We start from the raw sequence: 23755 nt of genomic DNA, 5'->3' as shown, positions 1-23755 counted from the left end.
TTGGGTAATGTTTTGATATGGGAGACTACAAAATCATATTAATTATGCTCAGCAATTATACTGTTCTTGAGGCTTCTCTTTCCCTTCTCTTCACTGCCATAAAGTTAATAAGCCCTTTCATTTAAAGGTATTTTTGCACTCTAAAATGCAAGTTCAATGCCTTTGGAGATCAGTGTGCTGTGCAATCTTTTCTGTCTCCCTTGTTATGTGGTAAGTGTAGTTGGAAACAAAAACAGAGTGGGTACTTGTCCTTTGTAAACCTCTGTGCTGGAGGTATGCCAGAGAACCAGCGCCTGTAAGACGGGTGTATAATCTGTGTGAGGGAGCTAGATACACATTGCACGGCCCAGTTACATGAAGAGCCACTGTACCAACTGTTCATGCTTTTGCTGTTACAGACTCATCTGGAAACAATTATCTTGGGTATTTTTTTTTTTCTTGAATGGACTTTCACGTTTTCTATTGTAATCTTGTGAATATTTTAATACACTTCCCCTCCCCATTACTGGTTTGCTGGATGAGTCTTACCTGGTTAGGGACTGCGAAGGGAGGGGGACTGAAATACACCACCTCTTTCTGGCAGTATTCTTCAGTCACTGCAGTCTCTGTCAGCTCAGTGAACAACACAGCTGGAGTGTTCACCATTTGAGAACTGAGAAACGCAAGTGCAACTGTTGGTTGCAAGCAGAACACACGTAGGAGAGAAAGAGGTGGAGGTGGCAGGACAGCCTCTGAAAAAAAAGGGGAGCTGACAGTCTATCAGGTGCATGTCATTTTAAGAACGAAAAATGCTTTCCTTAAAGGGCACAAATACTTTGCGCAGGATAAGGTAACGTTATACACAAGGTGAGAAAGGAGAGGACATCAGTGCCACAACAAGGTGCTGTAGCTCTTACAACTATAGAACAGTTTCCACCTTTGCCATGCTGTAGTGGTAACTCAAATGGGATTGGGGGAAAGTAAAGGGGAGCGACTTAGTAACAAGACTTTACAAAACTCCAGTATTTCAATGCCTTCATTTTCTTGAAGGCTGAATCCTGAAGAAGCCACTGGAAAAGTGACAGGTACATGTTTCCTGAGTGCACACCTTCGCAGGAAATCCGCGTGTGTTAAAGGAGGGGGTGTAAAGCAAGTAATAAAAGTTTTGGCTGTTTATTTTCCACACTCCCAAGAACCAGGTACTTAAATGCATCCATTTTCTGTCTCTAGTTGTAAAGGATGACAGAAGCTAAAACACCAGTGGCACATACTAGTTCCCCCTTCTCTTTTTAAAGATAGTAGTGGCTGGGAAACAAATGAAGATATATACATAGCTGAGGCTGAAAAGAATATCCTTACACAACCAGGCAAGAGCATCAGGGAATGAAATGCAAATGCTACTATTGTTGGTTACTGGAAGTGTGGTAAAACCTCACCCGGGTCTGACCCTGACCTGGAGGAAGATAACCGCAGTTGCAGCTCCAGCTGACTGGCGCTATGTCACTCCCGTCACGGTTCAGTGGAGACAGGTAAGGTCAGGCCCCACAACTCATTGTAGGCACAATCCACAATCAGTTTATTTTAAAGAGACAATAACACACGGAATTCTGCTTCAATTTAAAAGGTTGCACTTTACTGAAGTGTACAGAGATACTTTGTTATTCGCAGTTAGAAAACACTTGCTCTCTAAACATTTAGATTTCCTCTTTCATTTTCTCAAAAAACATTAAAATTAGTGAAGCTAGGTCCCATGGGGAAGGGTTTGTGCGTTGTTCGGTTTGAGCTGGGGGTTAAGAATCTCTTTGCTGCAGCTAGTTTTGTTGTTTTGCTTTTAGTTCCTGATTATACCTGTAGGGGGAAAAAAGAAAAGAAAAAGAGCACAGACTAAGAATAGAACACCAGTTAGAATAACAGTGTCTTCCTAACAATCTGTTCAGCAGAGGAGGTTTAAAGGTACGACAGACCTGAGGGTGGAAACCCAGGATAGCGTAGTTTAGTTCATGTGGGAAGTTCCTACTTAGTTGCTAAGTTTGCCTTATTCCTGGCCAGTACTGAAGCCTCAAGAAATAATAATTAAAAAAGAATTAGAAAATGCTGCTCTGCTTAAGAACCCTCTGATCCAGCTGGAACTGACACGATTCAACACTGAAAGCTGACAGAAGTGTAAAGCTTATGAGGAGGAGAAAGTGTAGGCTGTCAGTCAGACCTACAGCTTTTAAAGAACGCTTTAGACCCAGAAACTACAGCTTACATAGAGCATTCCTTAAAATGTGCTCTAGCTATGCTGAAAATATTTAAAGCTTCACTCCTACTCAACTGGGAAACTAACAATGAAGCAAAAAAGTTCTGCAGTGTTTAATTGCTCAGTTCCTCTTGCCTGTTACACTGACATGGAAGTTGATAGAATTTATAAACTCCTGCTTAAGATGAGGTGGTGTATCACAGGATGTAGAAATTCCTTCTGAATGCATACCTCCATATTCGGTAGAGTTGAGAGCCACCAGCACAGCCAACGAAGAAGTTTACAGCAAACAGATTCCAGTTCTTAGGAATAATAACTAGAGAGTACCTTGACCAAATAAGGCCTGTTGAATGAAAGGGAAAGTTTAAAGATGTAAAGTGTTTAAAGTGAAATATTCAGACATTCTCCTAAGTTTGGAGACAGAATCATGCGCCAGTTTAAGCAAACAGATTTTACAACCTCATGTTAGACAACTGCTTTTCTTATACCTAGCCATTTCTCAGTTAGAAGTACATCAAGTGCCAGTGGGACAGCTATGGCTATGTACTGCATCTTTCCAAAACAACTAGATAATACAGTCCATCATAGTCTTAACAGCAAAGAAAGAGCCTCTGTACTCTGCAGCAGCCTAGACCTCAATTCTCCAGCACAGCTGCAGGGTAGTGGCATTTTGCATAGTATTTCCAGCCTCCTGCACCAGCTCAGACATTATAGAATCCACCAGTCACGAAAGGTCTACATATCATGTAAAATGCACAGATAACAAAGTCTGGAGAATGAAGAAGGTGGCAGCTGCAATTTTGATTTTCAGCTTGAGCTCCCACTAGTCCCACCCCTGACGAGATGTGGTGGAACACCTTGAATACAGATTGTTGTTTCTGCCAGCGTGAAAACTGATTGCAGGCAGCAGTGCAGCAGTCCATGTACCAGTGCGTCAAAGTTCTTTTAACACATAGGAATTCTTTCCAGTTACATTAGTGTAATTGCCCTACCACTGTTTAATCCCTTAAAGCCTGTTCTAAAAGAGTCACTATATCCTGGAGATTTCGGAATTGCTTCATTTGAAGTAAAGGAGGTCACTTACTGGAATGAGTGGTATCATTGTAATTTAACTCATAATTCTAACTCTTAACAATTTGCTCTGGACAATTCCAAATTAAGACACGTGTAGAAAACTGTAATATAATCACAGAACTCTTACAGATTTAGTAAGCACAGGCCTGTCCTGGGATTATCATCTGACAGCAATACTGACATTTAGCATATTATAGTTAAGCCTTTTCTACAGAAGCAGGTTAGTACTGATGGAGGATTCTGAAAGAAGTTTTAGAGAGGGTGCTGCGTAACAGTAACTGCGTAAGAGGGTGCTGCATGGAGTAACTTTGGCTTTACCTGTGGCCATTAACACTGCAGACTGTGCTGTGCTGAGCTTTTCTGCTGGTCTGGTCATATCAGCCATTCCAGCACATACCAAACCCTGTAAAGACAAATTCGGTGAGCACCGGTCCAGTACCAGGACCTCCTGTAAGAGACCTCCCTCTGCTTTACAAGGGGAAGTTGCTTCATAGCTCAGTGCTTATTCCATATGCATTATGCAGGAGGTGGGATGCATTACACGAGCAGAGTAATTAGCCTCTCGGAGACACCATCCACTTCTAATCCCTTGTGGCAGGAGTAAGAACACACTTACAGGGGGTGCAACTGGCTTGCAATAAAATTCCAGCCAGTGGCAATTTTGTATTAATTTAAGAACAAGGTTAATTTAAGCACAGCTGCTTAAGAAAGCAGCTTCCTAAAGCTCAGGCTAACATACTGCTGTTAAAGATGCACATGTGACGCTATGTAGTCTTCACTGAGGAGGTAAAAGTGCTGCGTTTTAAATATAATTTCAGTAAAAGTAGAAAACACCCAAGTGAAGTGAGGAATAGCTTGGCTGATGCACTTGACAACTTTGCTAGCAAACGTGCTTGATTTGATTCTGGTGTTATTGCCCTCTACTGGAAATAAAATTTCATGCTACAGGAGTTCACAATAAAAGAAAACAAACAAAATCCCACAAATAAGAGAGTCCTGCCATTAAGGACTCCTTTGGCTCCGTCAAGAAACCAGTTTTTGAGGGCAGAGAAGTCCGTGTGCTGCCTCACTTATGGGATTGAGGCTGTTGTAGTGGTGCCACAGAGGTACAGACTTCCAACACACTTGGAAGTGTAAATGTACCTTTGCCATGTAGGGGGAAAGTTATTTTAACTTCTCAGTGAAGAACTTCACCGTCAGCTTAGAGAAGTCTTCCTGCATGTTCATAAAAGAAAAACCATCTGTGTATAGGCTCTTTTGATACAGCAGTTGTCGATACCAGCCTGCTCAGAAGAGTTGCCTGTATGCTTAGGCTCAGGAGCATGTCACCTGGGAGAGCCTCTGAGAAAGGGGAAGGTTAACCATGGTTACTGCAGCTCCAGTTCAGAACGACAAAGAAACCAAACTACAGCTTAGAGCATAACATGTTGCCCATGGCCAGTATAAAGTTGGGGCTCACAATGGGAAACTTGGGAACCAGCTGGCAATAGGAAGAGCAGGTTATATCCTTGCTTGTTATCAGACAAGGAGATCAAATTGCTTTATGATTTTAGAGGTCATTTACCTATACCAATACAACAACTAAGAGGAGTACAGTGATTGAGGAGGAGACATATACTTCACCTGTGCGCAAACATAGCTAGGGGGTGTAACCAAGTGGGAAGCAGAGAGCTGCCAATAGCCAAAATGGCAGCTGCCTTTTTTCTTACCTTTTCTCAAGATTACCTTGCACTCTTGACACACTTTAACCTGCCTTCAAAACTATGATACTTTTCAAATTCCTCAATCTCAGACAAAATACATAAAGAGCTTTGAATTATGCCAGTTCATAACTCCCTCAAGAAACAGTGTTTTACAAGAGAAAGCCTTTGTGAAACTTTCAGCAAAGAGTACAGTTTTTTGACAAAGCATTTCCCCCCTCCCTGCTATCTCCCTTGCATGTTGTGCTGTATGTTACTGATGATAGCTTTGTTCCTCCCTGCAGATTAAAAACTAAAGCCTTGGTATTAAATCTTTCTGTAGGTTCAGATATCTGCTGGGAAACCATTGCTTGCTCAATGGGTTGCTGCAGATTGCACTTTGACATCCAGACACTAGCTGGCATCTTATACTTACCCATTTCATAAGAGGTGCCCAGAAAAAAACTGTTTTGGGACCTGAGGGGAAGAAAAAGAAAAGTAGTTGAATTGTTCAGTGAGATGTGGCTGTTTTAATACCCACAGTAAGTTTGGGTTTGGTTTTTTAAATAATGAATTGTGTATATTAGCACGGTTTCTACCACTGTACAAGCTCTGTCACCTAATACTCATAGTTCATCAACTCAGTGCATCATATTTCAGCTGTGTAATCAGTCAGCCCATTTCTGCAACAGGTGAGTAGGATTTTGTTATTTCCATTATTAAGAAAATGAGGACACTAGAGCAGGCAAAATGCATATATAATGAAGAAAGTTAGGATAAGGCCTAGAAAGAGTGAAGACAGTGTCTGTAATGATTAAAAGCTACTCCAACAGAATTAGCATTTTGAAATCTTTGTGAACTGAATCTTGTAAACCTAAACCCCCAAATATCTTATTACTGGTACTTTAACAAGTCAGTCCCTCCTGCCCTTCCCAAATCACAGCCCACCTCTTCATGCTACAGAAGACCCACCGCACAGCAGCATTAGAAGTGAGAGTACAAACTGCAAACCTAAGCCGTAGTAAATGCCACAAGGAGAGTGTTCTCATTCACCTCTAATCTGCACCTCTGAATAACCATGTCTTTCTAGCAGAAACAATGCTTCCTACCCATCAACCCAACACCCCAATAATCTACCAATAGGCAAAGGAGGATTATGGGAAAGAAGGCAAAATCTACAGAAAGACGGGAGAAAAGTCATGGAATGAGATCTGGGAAAACCATCTCTTTGCAAATAAATCTCTTACAGCAGTGCTAAAATGGCAAGTGGGTTGGTTAAAAAAAGGTACTCTAATGCCACACCTACAATGTGCAGACTGCCAACCTTGCCAGAAATCATCAATCCACGACTCCTGACTAAGGTCTTAAAAGAGACATCATGATCCAAAGTATCAATCCAACACGCTGGTTCCGGTTTCATCAAAACACATTAAGGTTTAGGTCTTGCTAGGCCACGGCTCAGCATTCTGGTAACATGCAAGATGAAGGCAAGTTTTCACTGTAGTATGTTACATATTATGAGTAAAGTTTTTAAATATAAATGACAACCACTAGGACTTTGGTTGCTTGCTTTTTATGTGAGCTGATTTGTCACTAACGTTTCAGCCTTAAAAAAGTCTTTCAGTAACGATTTATACTCCCTGTTTTAAGAACCCTCAACTTTATGACTTGGAGAAAATCAACTGCCAGGTTTCTACAGCAAGCACCTGTTGAAGCAACTCCTAAGTTGGGGGAATAACACTGACTGTTACAACTATCGGTTGTATCATCACCCTAAAGCCAACTAAGCCCTATAAAAGGGCAGGGGCAACTGCCAGCACAGAAAGCAACAAAAACTGGATTGGCAGCTCCGCATAAAGCCCTCTTCATTCCCACACTGCTCATGACAGTGATCAGGTTTCAAACTGCAGTTAGTAACTAGTAGCATTACTTTTTGCTTGGATAAACTGAACATTTCTACCTACCCAGGTGTTTGGGTTTTTTTACAATGCCTGGGGTTTGTAAAGCCACTAAAACCATCTAATATTGTTGAACAAATACAGCTCAATATTCATCCTTTAAAGACATAAACTTCAGTTGCTGTTCTCTTAGCCAGCTACTTAGTATGTCAGTATCAGACTGCAGATACAGCTCTTTATAAACCAGTCTTACAGGGGTTCCCACAGAAGTACCTTTAATTACTGCCATCTATTTTCTTCTAAACGTTCAGATTTGGAGTACTAAAGAAATGTGGGCTGAGTATAATTATTAAATTGACATTCCTTAAACAGCTTGTACAGTTTTCAAAGATGACTGACATTAATTTTTATTAGTAATAGATAACCCGATAAACTTAAACTGCTGACTTACAAAAGTAAGAAACAATTGAAACAAGTAAGGTACAGAGCCAAGCTTGTTGTAAGGGAAGACTGTTAAATGCCTTAAGCCCCTCACCTTTCCTAGAGGCATTCTAGTAAGCACCCAGCCAAGGCGAGCTCTTCCCAGATCCTGACACCCAGAACTTTTCAAGGATGAATTTGACAGCAGCACATGAGAGCAGGGGCATACCAGAGGCTAATCTGGATATCACGTGTGCGACCAGCTTATAGAATTTATGACTTCTATTAAGTGTCTTTGTCCTGGACAGTTTAGTTTAGTTAGGCAAAATGAACAAAAGAGGCCAAAGGAGAGGGAGCACAAGCTCAACCCACACTTCCCGGAGGCTGCCAGGAGCTCTGTAACAGGCTGTACCACAGGCCCTTCACTGTCCTCCAGCAGCCTCATGCTGTGCAATGCCAGCCAAGGAAACCGCTTTGCAGACCACGCATCAGTTATTTTACTGGAAGATGTCTGTGCCAAAAAAGAAGTAAACTTTGTTCTTGTTTTCTGACAAGTTATTTATAATTTCATGATAACGATGCTTATATTCCTAAATTAGACTCGAAACTTGGATATCACCAGGCATAAAATGTGAGCTTTTAATTTTTAACCTACTTGTTTTGCAGGCAGAGTGGCATCTATTGCGTAACTTTTTCACAGAACCACTTTCAAGACATTCAAGGCTTAAACAGAATTGGCAGAGGTTCAGCTTTGACACACGCTTCCTCTGTGGCTTTTCTCACGCCACCAGTATGGATTATGGCAGATATATATGTATGCATATATATGTATGCATTCATATACAGAGTGCCTCAAAAATGGATTTTTTAAAGATTAATTTCACTATTAAGGTAGTGAACAAAAGTGGCCCACAGGCAGTTCTGTGAAAAGCACTGCCAGAGAACCTCCAAAGCCTTTTTCCATTAGTACAACAGTTCTGACAAAGAATGAACACAGATGTTCCCATTCTCACCAGGCCTTGTTTTCAATGAAAGCAGTTGGAAGCTGCCACATTTCACCCAAGATGAAAGTGGCACTTGGAGGCTTGGCATCTTTACAATGGAAGTGCTGGCTGTATTGACTCTTTATACATAAAAAATAATTTAATGTTAAATATATGTATTGATCTAGTGAATTCAGTGCAAATCAGACATTCTGCTAACTGCAGTTTTCATTCTTTGATTATGACTTCTTTAAAGCAATAGTTTTTATTTCCAGAAAGGACTGTTAGAGGAGGACAGAGCAACCAATTAAAAACTTAAAGCCCATTTTCACAGTGCACAGGACAATATTCCAGGTAGGTGAAGAGTCAAGGATGCATACCCACTGAAACAAAACAGTGGGAATGGCAGCCTATAGAACTTCAGGATTTTATCGAGCACTCTTTTTAACTACCCTATGCAATTTGTTTACACGACAAACATCACCTAAATGGCACTGAAGAAGATCATTTTACAAAGAGGTTTCTCCCCTAATAACACAAACCCCATGTTTGCTCAAGTAAAGATAAGATGTAGGTCAGGTAAGGGTAGCTCATTTCAGGATAACTCAAGCCCTTCTTTTCCCACAGCAGCCTTTCACCTACAAGAGTGGATTCATAAAGGCCACGAGTTGACTTCTTTACAGTGCCTGATTCGGCAGAAAGAAAATGAAGCAAACAGCTGCGGGACTTAAACCAGAGCACACCTCACGATCAGAAATCCTCGCAGCGCTCCCCGCTATCTTTTCAGTGCATCCATTAGCAAGAAGTGACTGCTGAAGCCTTCGGGGCCCTCTGGAAACCATCACATCCCCTAGGCCGGGGCTCGGCTCACACAACCCCGCCGCTCCCAGGGTTCCAACCGCGGAGTAACGAGCAGGAGCCCGCTCCTCGGCAGTTTTCCCCGTGTCACTCATCCCCATGTCCCCAGAATCGCAGTAACGGCGGGGTACGACCCCGCTCCCCCCGCGATCCCAACGGACGCGGCCCGCCAGCCGCGTTGTGGCGAAGGACGTCCGTTACCTGCCGGGTGGTTGTAAAACGGCCGGAACCGCGGCGGCAGTATGAGCTCGATGCGGTCGAGCATGCGGTGGTAGGAGGCGCGGAGCCCCGAGGCGGCGGCTGCCATGTCGGGAGGAGGACGGGGCGGCGGGAGCCGGGCAGCAGCAGCGGGTCAGCACGTACCGGCAGCTCCGTCCCCTCACGACCCGCCGTCCTTCCACCGCCCGCCTGTCACCCCCGGGCCGAGGGGAGGGGCGCCGCTCCCTGAGCGCTCATTGGTGGCCTCAGCGAGAGCGGGGTGGGGGCGGAAGGCTTCGCGTAATGCTATTGGGTTGGGGCGGCCCGCCCCTGGGCCGCGAGGAGCGCCGGCGCCGGGCAGCGCTCGGAGCGGTATTCCGGCCGCCTTCGAGAAGGGCACGGAGCGCCCGGCTCAGAGATGGCTGCCGGCGCCGCTTCACTGCCCCATCCAAGATGGCCGACGCGCGGAAACCCGAGCCGCGGCTGTGCCCGAACCCAACATGGCCTCTCTGCGGCTTCACGCCCCGGACGCCCCCACCCGGCCCCCGGGGCGGTGTCCACCGGCTCCCCGCGAGACTCCTGTAGTCTCGGAGCGCTGCCGCCCCCTCCTCCGCGGGGGGAGTGGCTCCGCGGGGGGGCGGTGGAGCCGCGAGGGGCGTGGCCGCACGCAGAGGGGGCGTGGCCGCACGCAGAGGGGCGTGGCCGCACGCAGAGGGGCGTGGCGCAGCGTTGCTGCGTCCCCCCCCGCCCGCCCGCCCGCCCGTCGCCGTCGTGGCTGGGCGCGAGCCGCCGGCCGGTGGGTCGGTTTCCATTGTGATCGCTCGGCGCGGCCGGCATCCCGCGGAGCTCCCGGCAGCCTTCCCCCGTGCCCCCGCCGCGCCCGTTCCGCGCGGGGCCATGTCCCGCGGCATTGCCACCACCTGCTGTGGGACGTGCGGAAGCGGAGCCTGGGGCTGGAGGAGCCCGGCCTGCTGCGGAGGCACTACCTGGGTAAGATCGCGCGGGGCCGCGGAGCCGTGCCCCGAGGGCGTGGAGGGGGGGGCCGGGGCGCCCCTTCCAGCCGCCGCTCCCCGCTCTCCCCTGGGCGGGGGGGGGGCAGGTGGCAGCGGGTTCTCTTCCCCTCCCCTCCCCGCGGGGCGCGCACACGATGGCGGCGGGGGGCGGCTCGTCGGGGCTCGGGCTGGGCCGGTTCGCTCGTCCGGTGCTGCGGGCCGGTTCCGCCTCCACCTCCCCGCCGGCAGCCGGCTCCTAAGTTTCCTGTGTCCCGCGTGGGGCGGTCCCCCTCTCGGGCACGGCGCGGGGCCCCGCCCGCCCGCTTCCCCCCGCCTCTCCCTGAAGGAACTGTTGCGTGAGGGATCGCGGCGGGGAAGTTGGGGCGTCGGGCCGGCGCCCGGGCGGTGGCGGCGGCTTAAAATAGACCCGGGAGCCGCGTATTTGCTCCCTGGGCTGAGCAGGGTTGACCGGCCCTGAGCCTGTGACGACTGCTTGCAAAAACGTGGAAACGCCGGGATAAGAGCGGGGATTTCGGCGGTTCCCCCGGGTTTTGAAAGCCGAGCGCTGGGCTGAGCCGCTTGAGCAGCGTGTTGTGTGCGGGTTGTGGAGCCGGGCTTTGTGTTCGCAACTGCTGCGCGGCTGGCGGGGGGGAGTGGTGGTCCGTCAGAGCGCTGCAGCTCCGGCTTCTGGCTGCTGCCTCTGTCAAACGCCAGTTATTTTCTTCACTTTCTAAGCGCCCCGAGTTAAAAATAGCGTTAGTTTCAGTTTACGAGGCCACAGGGAGGTTTCTCCAGCGTGAAGGAACTGTTGATGTTCTTTGTAATGGCGCAGGTTGCGTGCATTCTGCATCTTCCCTTCCCAAAGTGTATATATTTAAAAACTTATTCACGTGTTTTGGGGGATGTGTGGGTCTATCATCTGTCTTAATGACTCTCCGATTTGGGGAAGTTGGGATGGCTCTCCAGGGAAGATGGTTTAATTGGTGGCAAACGTGGTCTTTTGTGCTCGTGTGCAAAATAATTCCTGGGTTTGAGCCGAAACGTAAAGGAGGAACTTATTTACAGCGTTGTAAAAAGTGTATCTTTTTGTACCCCCATGGCACTTCTGGCTGTGGTTGTATTGTTTTTCAATTAGGTTTACAGGTGGAATTTAAGGTGGCCTATCACATTACCGAGTCTAACTCATTAGTTTTCTGTCTGTGGTCCCTGAGCACTCAGTCATCCACAAAAGGTAATCGAGAAAAGCAAGGTCATTGCTGATAGACTTCCACCTATTATAGGAGAGTGTTTGTATGTATAGCACCTATGTGCACATAAGGAAAAAAAAACCAGACCAACAATCCCACAACCAAAACAGTGAGGCCCATTTCAACCTTAAAAAAGGTTGAAAACTAATGGTCTACTGGTTTTGACTTTTGTTATGTCTTGACAGCTGGCCAGGTCTTAGCTGAGGATTGTCCTAACTTTCAGCAATCGAACATGGGTATTTCTTCTGACTGGATTCTTAAGTGTGGAGTGTAAATTTTGAAGAAGGACTGCAAGACTTTTGTTTTGCTTCTACATGATTGTGTCTCTGCAGTTGGAGTATTAAGATTTTGATCAGTAGAAATCATCCTCTCAGATTTATTATGATGTTTTTTTCTGGATGCTGCTCCAGTAAAATATGCCATAACGTGCATAACTAGTTAAAATCCCTTTGCTGACTAGGTTAAGGTCTCATATTTACTGTTTTCCCATTTAACCTAAACATGCTTAGTAGCTTTAAAGCCTTGAGAAAAATAGGACCCGGGAGAGGCTTCCCACTGAATTGATGTTAAGATCTGCATTAGTGGTGGGCAAGAGTTTCTCAAGCCTCACTGACGACTTTTACGAATGGGGGCTTACTATTTAGGTGGTGTGCTTGGCTTTGTGGAGCCATCACACTCGTATTCAAAATGGCACTTATGGCCTTAACAGACCTCTAATTTTGCTGCTAGTCAGGTGTGACTGCTCGCGTGCAGATTTACCAGACGATGGTCTGGTGTCATGCCTGTTTGTGTGCAGTTTTAGTGTATGTATGCGTCTTTTCTCTTTCAAAACTTAAGCAGATCTACATAGGAGCTCTTGTTGTTTGGGCACAGATTGAGACCACAGTGTCAGACAGGAAACGTCGTTCATTGCTGCTCTAGTCTGAATGGGAAGTATGGTTTCTTCTATTCACACTGGTTTTATACTGTTTCAGCAGTCTGACAGAAGTTAGTAAATAGCACTGGGAGACTCAAGGCATTGTGTATGTGCATTTATTGGGTTTTGTTTGTTTGCTTGGGTTTTTTGTTTGTTTGCTTTTGTTGGGGTTTATTTTAGCAAAATTGTCAAAAACAACTGTGGATACCAGTACAGACTAAAGCAGGTTATAAGTCTCTTGTTTGTCTGCTCTTTCTCAGTAAGCAAATCAAAGGAGAACCCTCACAGCAAGTCCAAAACTAACACTGCTGTTCACAGTGTGTTGGAAGGAAGACGTGTGTGTATGAATGATACTTGCAATAGCGAACCATTTGTGTTTTCTGCTAAAATGTAGAATATGGGGAATATTGAAGGCGACTGGTGTATTGAAGGAAGACATTTGAGAACTAGCCACTGTTTCCTATTTACTCCATGTTTTAGTTTCATGTGAACTGGCAATCAAGTGGCACTCTATTTATAGCCTCTTTCAGCTTTCGAAAACAGCTGCTCCAGGAAGGATTTGTGCATCATACTGTACCTTTCCATGCAGATAGTTCACTCCTAGAATTTATGTCCTTGCAAAACTCTGATTTTGCAAGATCTCTTACTAATTGCTCTGAAACCTAGTCGGTTCTGGACAGAGTTCCAAAGGAAGGTTTTGTGGAGGTGAGGCAATGTATACGTACCTGGGACATATCCTTCAGATGTTATCATTTGTGAAGAATTCCTGCTGTGGTGGTAGAGGGAAAATGTGAGTCTTATGTATCTGTTAGCTTCGTTTTCTTCTGCATTTGTAGGCTAATTAGTCTCAGTTTCAGACAGCGTTTGTATCTGAAGTCTCCAGAGAAAGCCAGGCCTCAGGGAGGCTCTCAGTAGTGTTATGTTCTTTGATTCAGTTTGGGCATTCGGTCCTGTCTGCTGCTGGACCACGGATGGAAACTGAGGTTCAGACTACTTTCAGTTGTTAAAGTCACGGTGCTTTTACAGGGAAAAACACTGGCAGTAAACTGGAATATCCAGTTTAAAATTCTGCCTTGAAAACTGACAAACGTTATTATTCAGTCATGATACTTTCCCAAACAACCCCAATTCTTTGTTGCAATTTTTTATCACTGTGGCCATACTTCAGTGACTAATGAACATACCAGTTCTGATAGCAGATAAGTGTCTGGTGCCATCACAATAAAGGCCTTTATGCAGATAAAGTATAGCATATAATAATTTGACTAGAGAAAGAGTAGCATGGGTTTCTTGCAAGAAAGAAGCGAGTCCATAATTCCTGTGAAATATTTAATGTGATAGGTTTGATGGGTTGGTTTGCTTTTCTATGAAGGGTCATGCTGCTGAGGATGGCTCTCTTCAGCCAGGAGGAACATGGGGGGATGTGTGTGTGTGTGTGTGTGTGTGTTCAGGGCTTTTTGTTTGTGTGTTTTGTTTTGTTAATTGACATAGCAGGTATCCAAAGAAAATCTGTTAGTCTAGTTTGCAGAGAGGAACTGATTCCATTTTTGAGCTCGGAGTGACTGTTGGAAGTTGTGGTGCTTGATACAATGGAAGCAAGTATCAAAAGAAGTCAGTTCTCCCTAATCTCTGATATCCTTGTTGACGTACTATTTTCTAACATCATCTTTCCTTGTGATAGGAAATTTTTAACCTTACCAGATTTCTTAGAGATAGTGTTGTGGTGCTGTCTCCTGAGCTTCCACTCCCACTCTCTTTAAAGACTGTTTCATATCTTACTAAGTTTTTCTCATCCTGTTTTTCGAGATTTAGGAAAAGTTTGAAATCTCTAAATTGACTGTAAGGAAGCCAGCAATTAGGTTGATTGTGGCCAAATTTTGTAAAGTTTCAACTGCTGTTGCTAAAAAGAGAAAAGTAAATATAATTATTACGTAGCTAGAACTTAATAAAGTGATCAGGTGTGAGTAGATCCCCCTCTTTACTGAGATTAACCATGATAGAACCAAAACTAATTACAGTTTTGAAGTTAGTTAATTACCCTGTTCATAGGTAGGGCTGAAAAACAGGGTAGTCAGGAGCAGCTATTTTGTGTATGGACAACTGATCAGTTCTGATATTGGCTGTGTTACGTTCATAACCTTATTAGTTTATAAAACTAGTAAGTGGCTCAACTGAATGTAGACAGAATTGGGTACTGCTGTTGGAACATTTAGTTCTTCCTAAAGTACATTCCTCAGGGTGTGAGAGTGAAACTGATTCCTTAAAAGACAGAAAAGTTGTATTCTCTGTTGCTTTTCTTTGGGTAAGTAAACAAAACCTATCAATCAGAGGTGGAAATTGAATGTTAGGGAGAACAACCAGAAAGAAATGTGTTATTTTCCCCAATTTTTGCTCCCACCTGTATTTCAGCATGTGAAACATCTTAGTCTTTGAAAATAATGCAGAGTAAAAGGGTCAGCCAGCTTTAAAATGATCAGCTTTGGAGCTGGTGCTCGTGCAGACTTGGAGGTAGTCACAAGGTATTTAATCAGCCTTTCTTCTGTAATTCTTTGCCTAATACTTTTGATGTTTTAGTTTTTCAGGTGTATTGTTACATTTCATGTCCTAAACTTCTGGCATTAATTTGCTTTTCCAGCATGAATTAAAAACGCTCACCTGCCACAGCTAAAACCTCAGAACTGGTGGAGGTGGTTTATGTTGGTTTTCCTTCTATAAATCTAGCAAATTAACTGCTGCTTGAAAAGGGACCATTATAAATTCTCCTAAGTGTCTGGTTCTGAGGACACAAATGATTGACTGCTGTTTTAATGTAAATGACCTGATGTGCAGCATCTTCCACTGCACTTTGGTGTGTGCCCAGAATAACCAGTTCTGTAGTGGTCTGTTCTGGCACACACCACATACACTTTGTGAAACAAGACTAACTGAAGATTTCAGAAAGGTACAGTTGAACTCCTCAATTTTTTTTCACTGGTGATATTTTCTAAATAATGGAAATTGGCAGAGTCAGAATTGAACTTCACAGCGTAATAAAAGAGAGGAAAATACAACTTGGAAACAAAACCAAACATCCTTAGCATGCTCAATCTAACATGTATCGGGCAGGAAAAGTGCTATAGTCATTGGATTTTCAGCAGTTGGATAGAAAAGTTTAAGACATATTGCATTGCAGAAAAAAAAGTGCTACTTCCTAATTGTAAAGTCGGGAGAGAGTACAGGGACCAGGTATTGCCTTAAACTGGGTTTGTTTGGGGTTTTTTTCACTTGCTAATAAAAGCAAGACTTGGTGACTGTAGTCCTAAAAAAACTACGGATAGGCAATTGAAAGCTGAATGTGTCATTGAGATCTGTGTATAGCAAATTGAATTTGGAGGAGTTTAATGAAGAGGCTAGGTCTGAAATGAGTTCCCTGATACCATCTCATTTAAATTGCTACCGAGGAATAGAAGGCACAATGCATGTGTTTAAAACAGCCTTTTTAAAAAAAAAAAAAAAAAGTTGCAGATGCTCCTAGCACAGAAATATTCAATTTGGGGTTTTTTTTCCTACTTCCAAGTAAATCACCTGTGATAATAAAGACACCCATTTAAAATGGTTTAATAGAAGAACTTGTAGAAAGTAGCACACTATCAGTAAAGGGGGGAAAAAAGAAGCATAGCATAGCAGAATCACCTGGACAAGGCAACTCATACGGAAAAGCTGACTGGTTACAGTTTGGTACATACCAGAAAACCAGAAAGAGGTGTAAGATGGGAGGCAAGATTAAGCTTGGCTGATTATTTCTGGTGTGTGAGTGCTGAATACTTAGTTTTAATTTCAGTTTAATCAGCCTTCTGTTGTCTTTGGGATTATTTCACTCGTAGCCTAACTGAGCTATGGAAGTGTAGGTGCAGAAGCACCTGCAAGTGGTACAGCCATGTAGCACTACACTATTTAAACTTGATAGCTTGGTTTGCTACTGTTGCGGGAGTCTCCTTGTAGTTAACAATATCATTGACCTTTTCTCAGTTGCATCTTCCCTGCGTGCTCTGTCATTTAATTGCTATGGTTTGTGATACTGCTTCTGTCCCACCTTGCTCCTACTCAGTGATAGTGTTGACAATCACTTTGGTATATTAAAAAAAAATAAATAAAATAAATCACATTATCATGTTCTTTAGTGGAATTGCTTTGCCGAAACTTGATTTTGGGGGTTTTGTTTTTCCTTTATTTTTTCTTATAGTACCGTCTAGATCAGATGTTATTAGTGATGACCGTACTTACTGAGTTTCGATGTTTGAACTTTCTAAGTCACCAACTTTTCTGGTGCTGTTATATCTTGACATACAGCATAAAAACATTAGTGAAAGGGGGCTTTCCAGCATTGCATGCAAATATATCCAGCCTAAATGGAGCTAGAAGGAAATGATCAAAAATAGGTACAAATGTATCAGATTATTGATCTTCTTCAGAAGTTCAGTGGGCTTTTTATGTTGTCCGCAGTTTTGTCAGCTTTGTTTGCCACGGGCCGAGTTATGCAGATGTACTTTTTGTTTTAAGGGGTTAACCTTATGTGTAATGTCTGTGCAGTGAACAATAATTGTGTGTTAATGGTTGCAGAGTAGGAGTGTACGTGTGTTGTAGTCCCAAGGCTTTGCATATATAATTATATTATTTGAATTACACTCAGTCTTAGGATGCAAATGTATTTTCTGTATATCCTTTCAAGTCTCAGGCTTCACATGCAAACAGCTGGAGACTGTAGAATATTTGTGCGCGCTTTAAATATCTTTTCATTTTTGATTGCAGTATTTCATTGAATTTACATTTATGCTTTAAAATACAATCTTTGTACAAAGAATGTATTTGCTTTGTAAATAACTGCCAGTGTCTTCATACTGAGTGTTTCAGACAGCTTCAGAGTTAAGTTGCACCTTGATCTTGTAATGATGAGCTTCGGATACATGAAAGCTGTCTCTTGCTGCAAAAACAAGTTGTGTACTGCATGTACTGGATTTGTATTTCAGGTTGAGGCACTGATGTGGGGGATCATTTTAGATCTCTCTCTCTTGTTTTTGAAGTATTTATTTTCCCTGTATCCTTCTTCCAGTTGGATTGCTTCCAGTAACTCCATTAGAGTAGACCATTAAGAATCTCTGTGTTTAGTCACTTCGAAGTTGTTGCACTGCAATACTATGAGTTCTTGTGACTTTGTGTGTGATTCCTGATCTTCTATCCTTGAATGTCCCCAAAATAGCCTAGTGGGTTATAACCGATCATGTATCAAGAGCTTGTTGACACTTGAGACTAGTCCTGTCTAGCAGTAAGGAGAAGATCAGTTCAGATTTAAAGCATGCCAGCCTTCAAACAAAGCTGGATTTTTCACTGATTAAGTGCAAGTCTCAGCATTTTCGTGTCTTTAGGGCTTACCGAGTTGCTGATTCAGATGTGTCCCAAATGCTTTAGTGTGTGTCGAATCATTAAATATTGAAGGTGAATATAGTGAGATGGCATCTGAGCCACATCGGTGAATTTTAATATCTCTTTATTTACCTCATTTTGTTCTTTGAGGATTTGCAGGCTTTTGTCATGAAAATGAAATGCATCATTAATGCTGCTGTTCGCTTCTTAGCAGATACCATGAGGAAGATGGGGATTCATCCTTCCCTGTGAACTGAATGCATTGTGGTGCTTGTTCAATCTTTATTGGACTACTGAAATGTCACCAATACAGAAAACTATTATACAAAGTCCAGACCTCCTCTTTGCTTAGGTTACATGGCTTTGTGTTATTATTATTATAGTGTGTTCCCATTGTTTACCTTTCCTAGGAAATGAGGAAAAATGTGGTTCCTTTTTAATTTGTTTTTATTTTTGAAACACTGCTATGTCCTGAATACTCCAGTAAAAATGAAGACTCTTGAGTTAAACAACAGGGTTTTTTGGTCATCTAGGACGAATACATATAGCTTCATGCAACAATTAACCTAACTTTTAAAAGTAAGCTTTTTTTCATGTTTTTCAAATGCCCAATGATAATTCAACTTATGTCACAGTGTTAACAGTCATCTCCTACTAAGACTCAGATTTCTACCTTAGCTTAACTTTTCATGTCATCTATCTTTAAACTCTAATCCTGGTCAATTTCCAAGTGTTTATGCTTGTAATCTCAGGGGGGCATGTACCTACATCTGTTACAGTGTGTATGTCTATATCAATTTCACATCCTCCCCCAAACCTGGCAGTGTATAATTCCGCTAGTACCCAGGATTAAATGATACGTTTGATTAAGTAGGAGTGCAGAATAGTAAATGCTTTAATTCAGTTCTACCTTGTCCAAATTCTCAGTTTCACTGAGACATCCTTGTGGGAAAGGCAGTCTCTGCTTTTTTTGCTAGCAGACATGTCTCTTTAGATATCTTGGTGTAAGCTTCTATATAATCTCTTCTTAATATTTTTTAAAATGAGTATTGAGTTAGCTTAAGCAATTTTAAATAGTAGGCTTTTATTGGCCTCAGACCTTTTGTCCAAAATGGGCTATGGGATATTCATGTGCATAGTCCTGTTGGCTGATTTTATGAAGCAGTAGCCTCTGATAGACACATAATGGAAGGACTGGCAGCAGTATTAGGCACACACATCTTCAGCCATAAGAGGATGTGTCTACTAGGAATGTACTTCTCCTAAGAGCAGATTCCAGTAACTTCTTTTTCTTTCCGTCTGCTAGTGATTTTCCATGTTTCAGTATTCATTTTGTCTGAGCGCTTGGAGATGATAGATCATGGTTCTGCTGCTAGCAGTCTTTAACTTTCACGCTGGGGCAGAGTCATATCTCTCATTCCGTTTCAGCTTCTTACACATTGTCTGTTCTTGCTGAAAAGTAGAGCTCCTAAATAACCTTGGGTGTTACACGGATAAGTAGTACTTGAGAAAATAAAGCAGAATACCTGATGTGATGTGTCCTTCCCGAAGTGTCGTAAGGATTGTCTGGGTTACTATGTTAATATCGTTTTTGCAAAAAGATATTCAACATACGTTACTGTTGTACATACTATTTCAGATGAGAACCTTTCAGAGAACAGCGTTTCCAAAGACACATTGAAACCTACAACACTGCATAATAATACTTCTTTTTACCTTCAGTTAATGGAAGCCTCCTTTGATAAGAAGAAAAGAGGGCTCAGGTGTATTTTTCTAAGTGTGATGACTATTCAGTTTTGTGTTGGTGTATCTTTTAGAATTTCAGGTTGTTTATTTGGGAGACGTATTTTAGTGCTGGCGGAGAAAACAGAAAATGCTTTTGCATTTGGTTAATCATGTGTCGAATTAATCACACTAAAGCTATTTCAGATACTTTTGTGTTAAGCAGAGTACGGTGGTACACGCTATCTTTTTGCATTTGGTTGTCTTTTACATAGATACAGCTTCTCTTTTTTTTTTTTAATCACATGGATTTTTGTCCTCTACTCTGTAGAAATTAGAAATATTGGTGCCATAATATAAACAAATCAAATGCCTTTGATCTCAGTGAGTAGTTTGTAGTCATTGGACTACTTTAAAGGATTAAATAATATCAAAATTGCTGAAAACTGGCATCTTTTTCTCCTGTCACAAGAACACTGGTTTTATCTTCAGCTCAGCTGCGATCTGTGGCAAGAATATTACAGAAGACTTTACTATGGGCAGTGTAAGTGGGGCCAGGATAGCTGTCAGAATATGATGTACTTGTGAATGGAATCCACTTAGTTCTAGTCAGTATAGCACACGGGAAAGCTGGTACTTGGAATATGCACGTAAAATGCCTTTGCTAAGATAGGTAGTCGTGCTTTATGCTACATTTTTGCTACTGAGAGTGCCTTAAAAATTTGGTATTAATACAATGGAATTTTATGTATTACATATTTTTTCAAGCATAAAACATGGTAAATATCAAACAGAAATTAAATATGTTGGTTTAAAGCTCAAAGGCTTGTAGTCGTATCAGTGATGAAGCCCAATGGAAGCTTACATTCATGAGTGGGTACTTTTAGTGTGTGAAAAATGTTTGCAAGTGAATTATAGGTATTGCTACTAATGCAAACAAATCTTATCTGTGCTGTTACCTGTACTAACTTACTCTTTCAGGTTTGGTAGAAGCAAACCTAGACAGAATTCTTTTCCAAAATGCTTATTAATTATCCAAAACCATATAGCATTGCTGGACTTTTTTTTTTTTTTTTTTTAACTTTAGCAGATCTCTTTTTTATGTTTTTTTTGAGATCAGTTTTTGTATTAATACACTCACCAGGAGATATTATAGGCTTGCTGGATTGTAATTCAGACCTTAGCATCTTGTCTTCCATAGTTACTGTCTTAGTGTTAATATGTGAAAGTTTTGTGTTTCTTACACTTCAGAATAAACTTCATATATTATCTTTGGATTTGAGTGCAAGCTTGATTAACACCAAGTCATTTGATGCTGGGTGTTGCACCTATTGAAATGGCAAGTAAGTCTCTTCATAAAAATGCAAATATTTTGTGTGTTGCATATAGTGTTCAGACCAGACTTGATGATGTATCATTAAGAGCAGAGAAAAATTTGGGTTATCTGTTTTGAACTGAAACAATAACGAAATAGTTGTTCATAGTAACTTGAAAGGTAATCCTTTAAACATTGACAGAACCAAGAGCTACCGTATTTTGGCATTTATACAGTACTACAGAATAATAAGGAAATACAACACAGGGCCTTGATCAAAATGCTGGAGGTCACACTGGTGGATTTGGTTTTTGGCAGTATCGTTGGTTCACTCTTTCTTTGATAAATTGCTTCAGTTTCCTATGTCACAGTTTCAGTGTCTATAAAATGGGGCCACTGTCAGTCTACGTACCTAACAAATATATTTGATGATTCTAATTCATCTTCAAGAATTTTGACATAGCTTGATGAAAGTTAATTCAGTGGATGTTGTGTATAGTCCTGTTTACTGTATGGTGTTTGGAGAATTCTGTTTGCTGGATAAACAGCATGTGGAGATGTTGATTGAAACATCGATTGAAAGTTACGTTGGATCATTCTGCAGAGTTTGATGCAGTCAATCCAGAAAAATAACCTATATATAAATGAACTGGGCTTACCATCTTTTCGTGGAGTGGCTTGAGAAATAGCTGATTTTCTACCCTGGAAAATCAAGAGTATTTTTTAAAGGCGCTTAGAGTGCAAGATAACATGTGCTCTGCATTGGGAACAGAAGCTGGCTCCATTTCAGTTTTAAACTAGGGCATTCCAAATGTCACAGCAAGCTAGCGCTAAGGGACTTGGCCTTGGAAAGAGCCAGCTTGACATAAATGAGTGTTCATTTGACAAACAGGATCTATTACTGCTTTTCTGGATAAGGGTTGTCTTTTAATGTCTGCTATCATGGTGGTGCTGCTTTGGATCAAAGTTTAGTAGTACTTTAAAGCTAGACCTTCATCATGAGATGATCTGTACTTTTTCAATGGGAAATTCTGAAGTACAGTTTAAAATACGTGAAGGTTTTACACACTTTGAAGCATTAAGCCTCACTGCTGTCATTGGTTCTGAAGCAGCATTGACTAAGTCACTTACAAAAGAAAGGTATGTGTACCTCTGCCAAAATAGCCATGTAGAAAGCACCTGACCAGCAATTCCTAAACCGAGCATTGTGATCTAAATGGTGTCCTAACTGCTGTGAGGGGGGAATACAAGGGACGCTGTGGTATTTTGGTATTGCTCCCTGAAGTAAGATTAGAGCTATGTGTATGTGCCCATACACCAAAGTCAGGTAATTCTTCAGGAGGGAGAGGCAAAGCATCATTTGGCTTGAGACTGTGCCCAGTGGAACATTTTGAAGAAATAAGTTACAAAGAAGCAGCTGCAGTTTCTCTTTTGCCCATTCCTTAATATATAAATTCATATTAGGAGTGACTCAAGGCGTTGCTTCTTCTATACACAGAATGTGGCCTTGGAAATGGTCCTCTAGTCTTTAGCTTAATATAAACTAGAAAAATTATTGATCAGTATACTGAGGGAGGCGTTGTACCTTGAGGCTTCCGTTGGTGCATAATGTCTGGTGAAAATTGGTAGGTGGAGCATAAGCTTGATAGCTTTCCAAATTACAGCTATGTGAACACTTCACAGGAAGGTCATCACTGCCATTCGAAGTTTAACAGTGCTTTTTTGTTTTATTTTATTTTATTCCTATTGATAGTTACACCGTAGCAATTTCAGAGCAAGCCTCATGTATGTTCCACTGTCCAGTGAGATGATCTTGGTGGTGACAGATTGAGCACTTGATCCCAGGCCTTATTTGAATATAAGAAATGACATATTGAAGCATCCTCACAGAATTAAATTATCCATTTCTGGTGGCATGTAGTTAAGGGGAAAAGGAAACGGTTTCCGGCTCTTACAGAGCCTACACACAGTATGGGGAGGGGGGTGACGACACAGGAATGACAGGAGACACAACTTGACAGAGGTCTTGATGCTGATTTTGTAAGAAAAAAAGTACTTTATAGGCTTTTGTCAAAAGTCTGGGTCTCTTCCATCATCTTAGCTGAAGGGGGAGCCAGGAGGGCTGCCTTCAGTGGAAGGTGGAGGGAACAAGTAGCCACTGGATTAGATGAATGAGAATTAAGGATTGTGAAGATTCTTGTTACCTGCGAGAGCGGAGTCCTTGATGTAGAGAATTTGACTGTTAGAAAGTCTAGCAACGAAAGTTGTGGTGCGCCTGAAGAGTAGAAAAAGGAGTGTAGCCTACTAATAAAGCAGTTAAAAGCAGTATTTTAGTTTTAATTTTTTTAATGTGATTAAAAATGGGGAAGTGACAAAAATATTCAGGTGACACAAGTATCAGAAAGCTCTAGTACTTACTGCTGAGCTTTTTTGCCAGACCAATGGACTTGTGGAAGTCATTGCTGAAGTACAGAGAACACAGATTTACTGACTTTACTCAACTTTCAACAGCAGCAAATGCAGAGATAGTATTGTCTTCAGATCAGTTTGAGTAGTTCTGGTTTTTATTTTAGAAAAAAAAGAAAAACATTCAGGATCTGGTGGTTCTAGTTTTGAATGATAAGCTAGAATCAATCCATTCAGTTGTCGTATTGTGTTTTAGTACTTTAACAAATAGGAAGGTTCTTCGAGGCAAAACATTTAAACTGTTTTCTCCCTTGCCCCCTTTTCACTGCAGGGAATGAGGAAACTCACTGAGTTTGGCTTAGTTTTTGTTTGTAGTTTTGCTTGTATTTATTTCCTCCCTCATACTTAAATTAATAGTGATCACAT

General features: G+C 42.2%; 2 protein-coding genes across 5 annotated transcripts in view; one reads left to right on the top strand and one right to left on the bottom strand.

Moving 5' to 3' along the window:
- Window positions 1–1587: 1587 nt before the first annotated feature.
- On the bottom strand, window positions 1588–9805 carry MPC2 (mitochondrial pyruvate carrier 2). Its single transcript, XM_030471939.1, has 5 exons — window positions 9335–9805; window positions 5411–5451; window positions 3614–3698; window positions 2453–2564; window positions 1588–1827 (listed from the first exon to the last, which is right to left on the bottom strand). The coding sequence occupies exons 1-5, from the start codon at window positions 9438–9440 to the stop codon at window positions 1791–1793; spliced, it is 381 nt and encodes a 126-aa protein (XP_030327799.1). The 5' UTR covers window positions 9441–9805; the 3' UTR covers window positions 1588–1790.
- Window positions 9806–10050: 245 nt separating this feature from the next.
- The window catches only part of DCAF6 (DDB1 and CUL4 associated factor 6), an 82867-nt gene continuing 69162 nt past the window's right edge, over window positions 10051–23755 (top strand). For 3 of the 4 annotated variants that reach the window (XM_030471934.1, XM_030471933.1, XM_030471930.1), the window contains exon 1: window positions 10051–10321. The gene's annotated coding sequence lies outside the window, so the exon portion shown is untranslated. The remainder of the gene's footprint in view (window positions 10322–23755) is intronic. The other variant, XM_030471935.1, reaches the window with a different exon arrangement.

Source organism: Strigops habroptila, chromosome 2 (genome assembly GCF_004027225.2).
Source record: "Strigops habroptila isolate Jane chromosome 2, bStrHab1.2.pri, whole genome shotgun sequence".
In the NCBI taxonomy this organism is placed as follows: domain Eukaryota; kingdom Metazoa; phylum Chordata; class Aves; order Psittaciformes; family Psittacidae; genus Strigops; species Strigops habroptila.
Note: the sequence above shows the minus strand (reverse complement) of the source record. Positions and strands in the feature narration are given on the sequence as shown.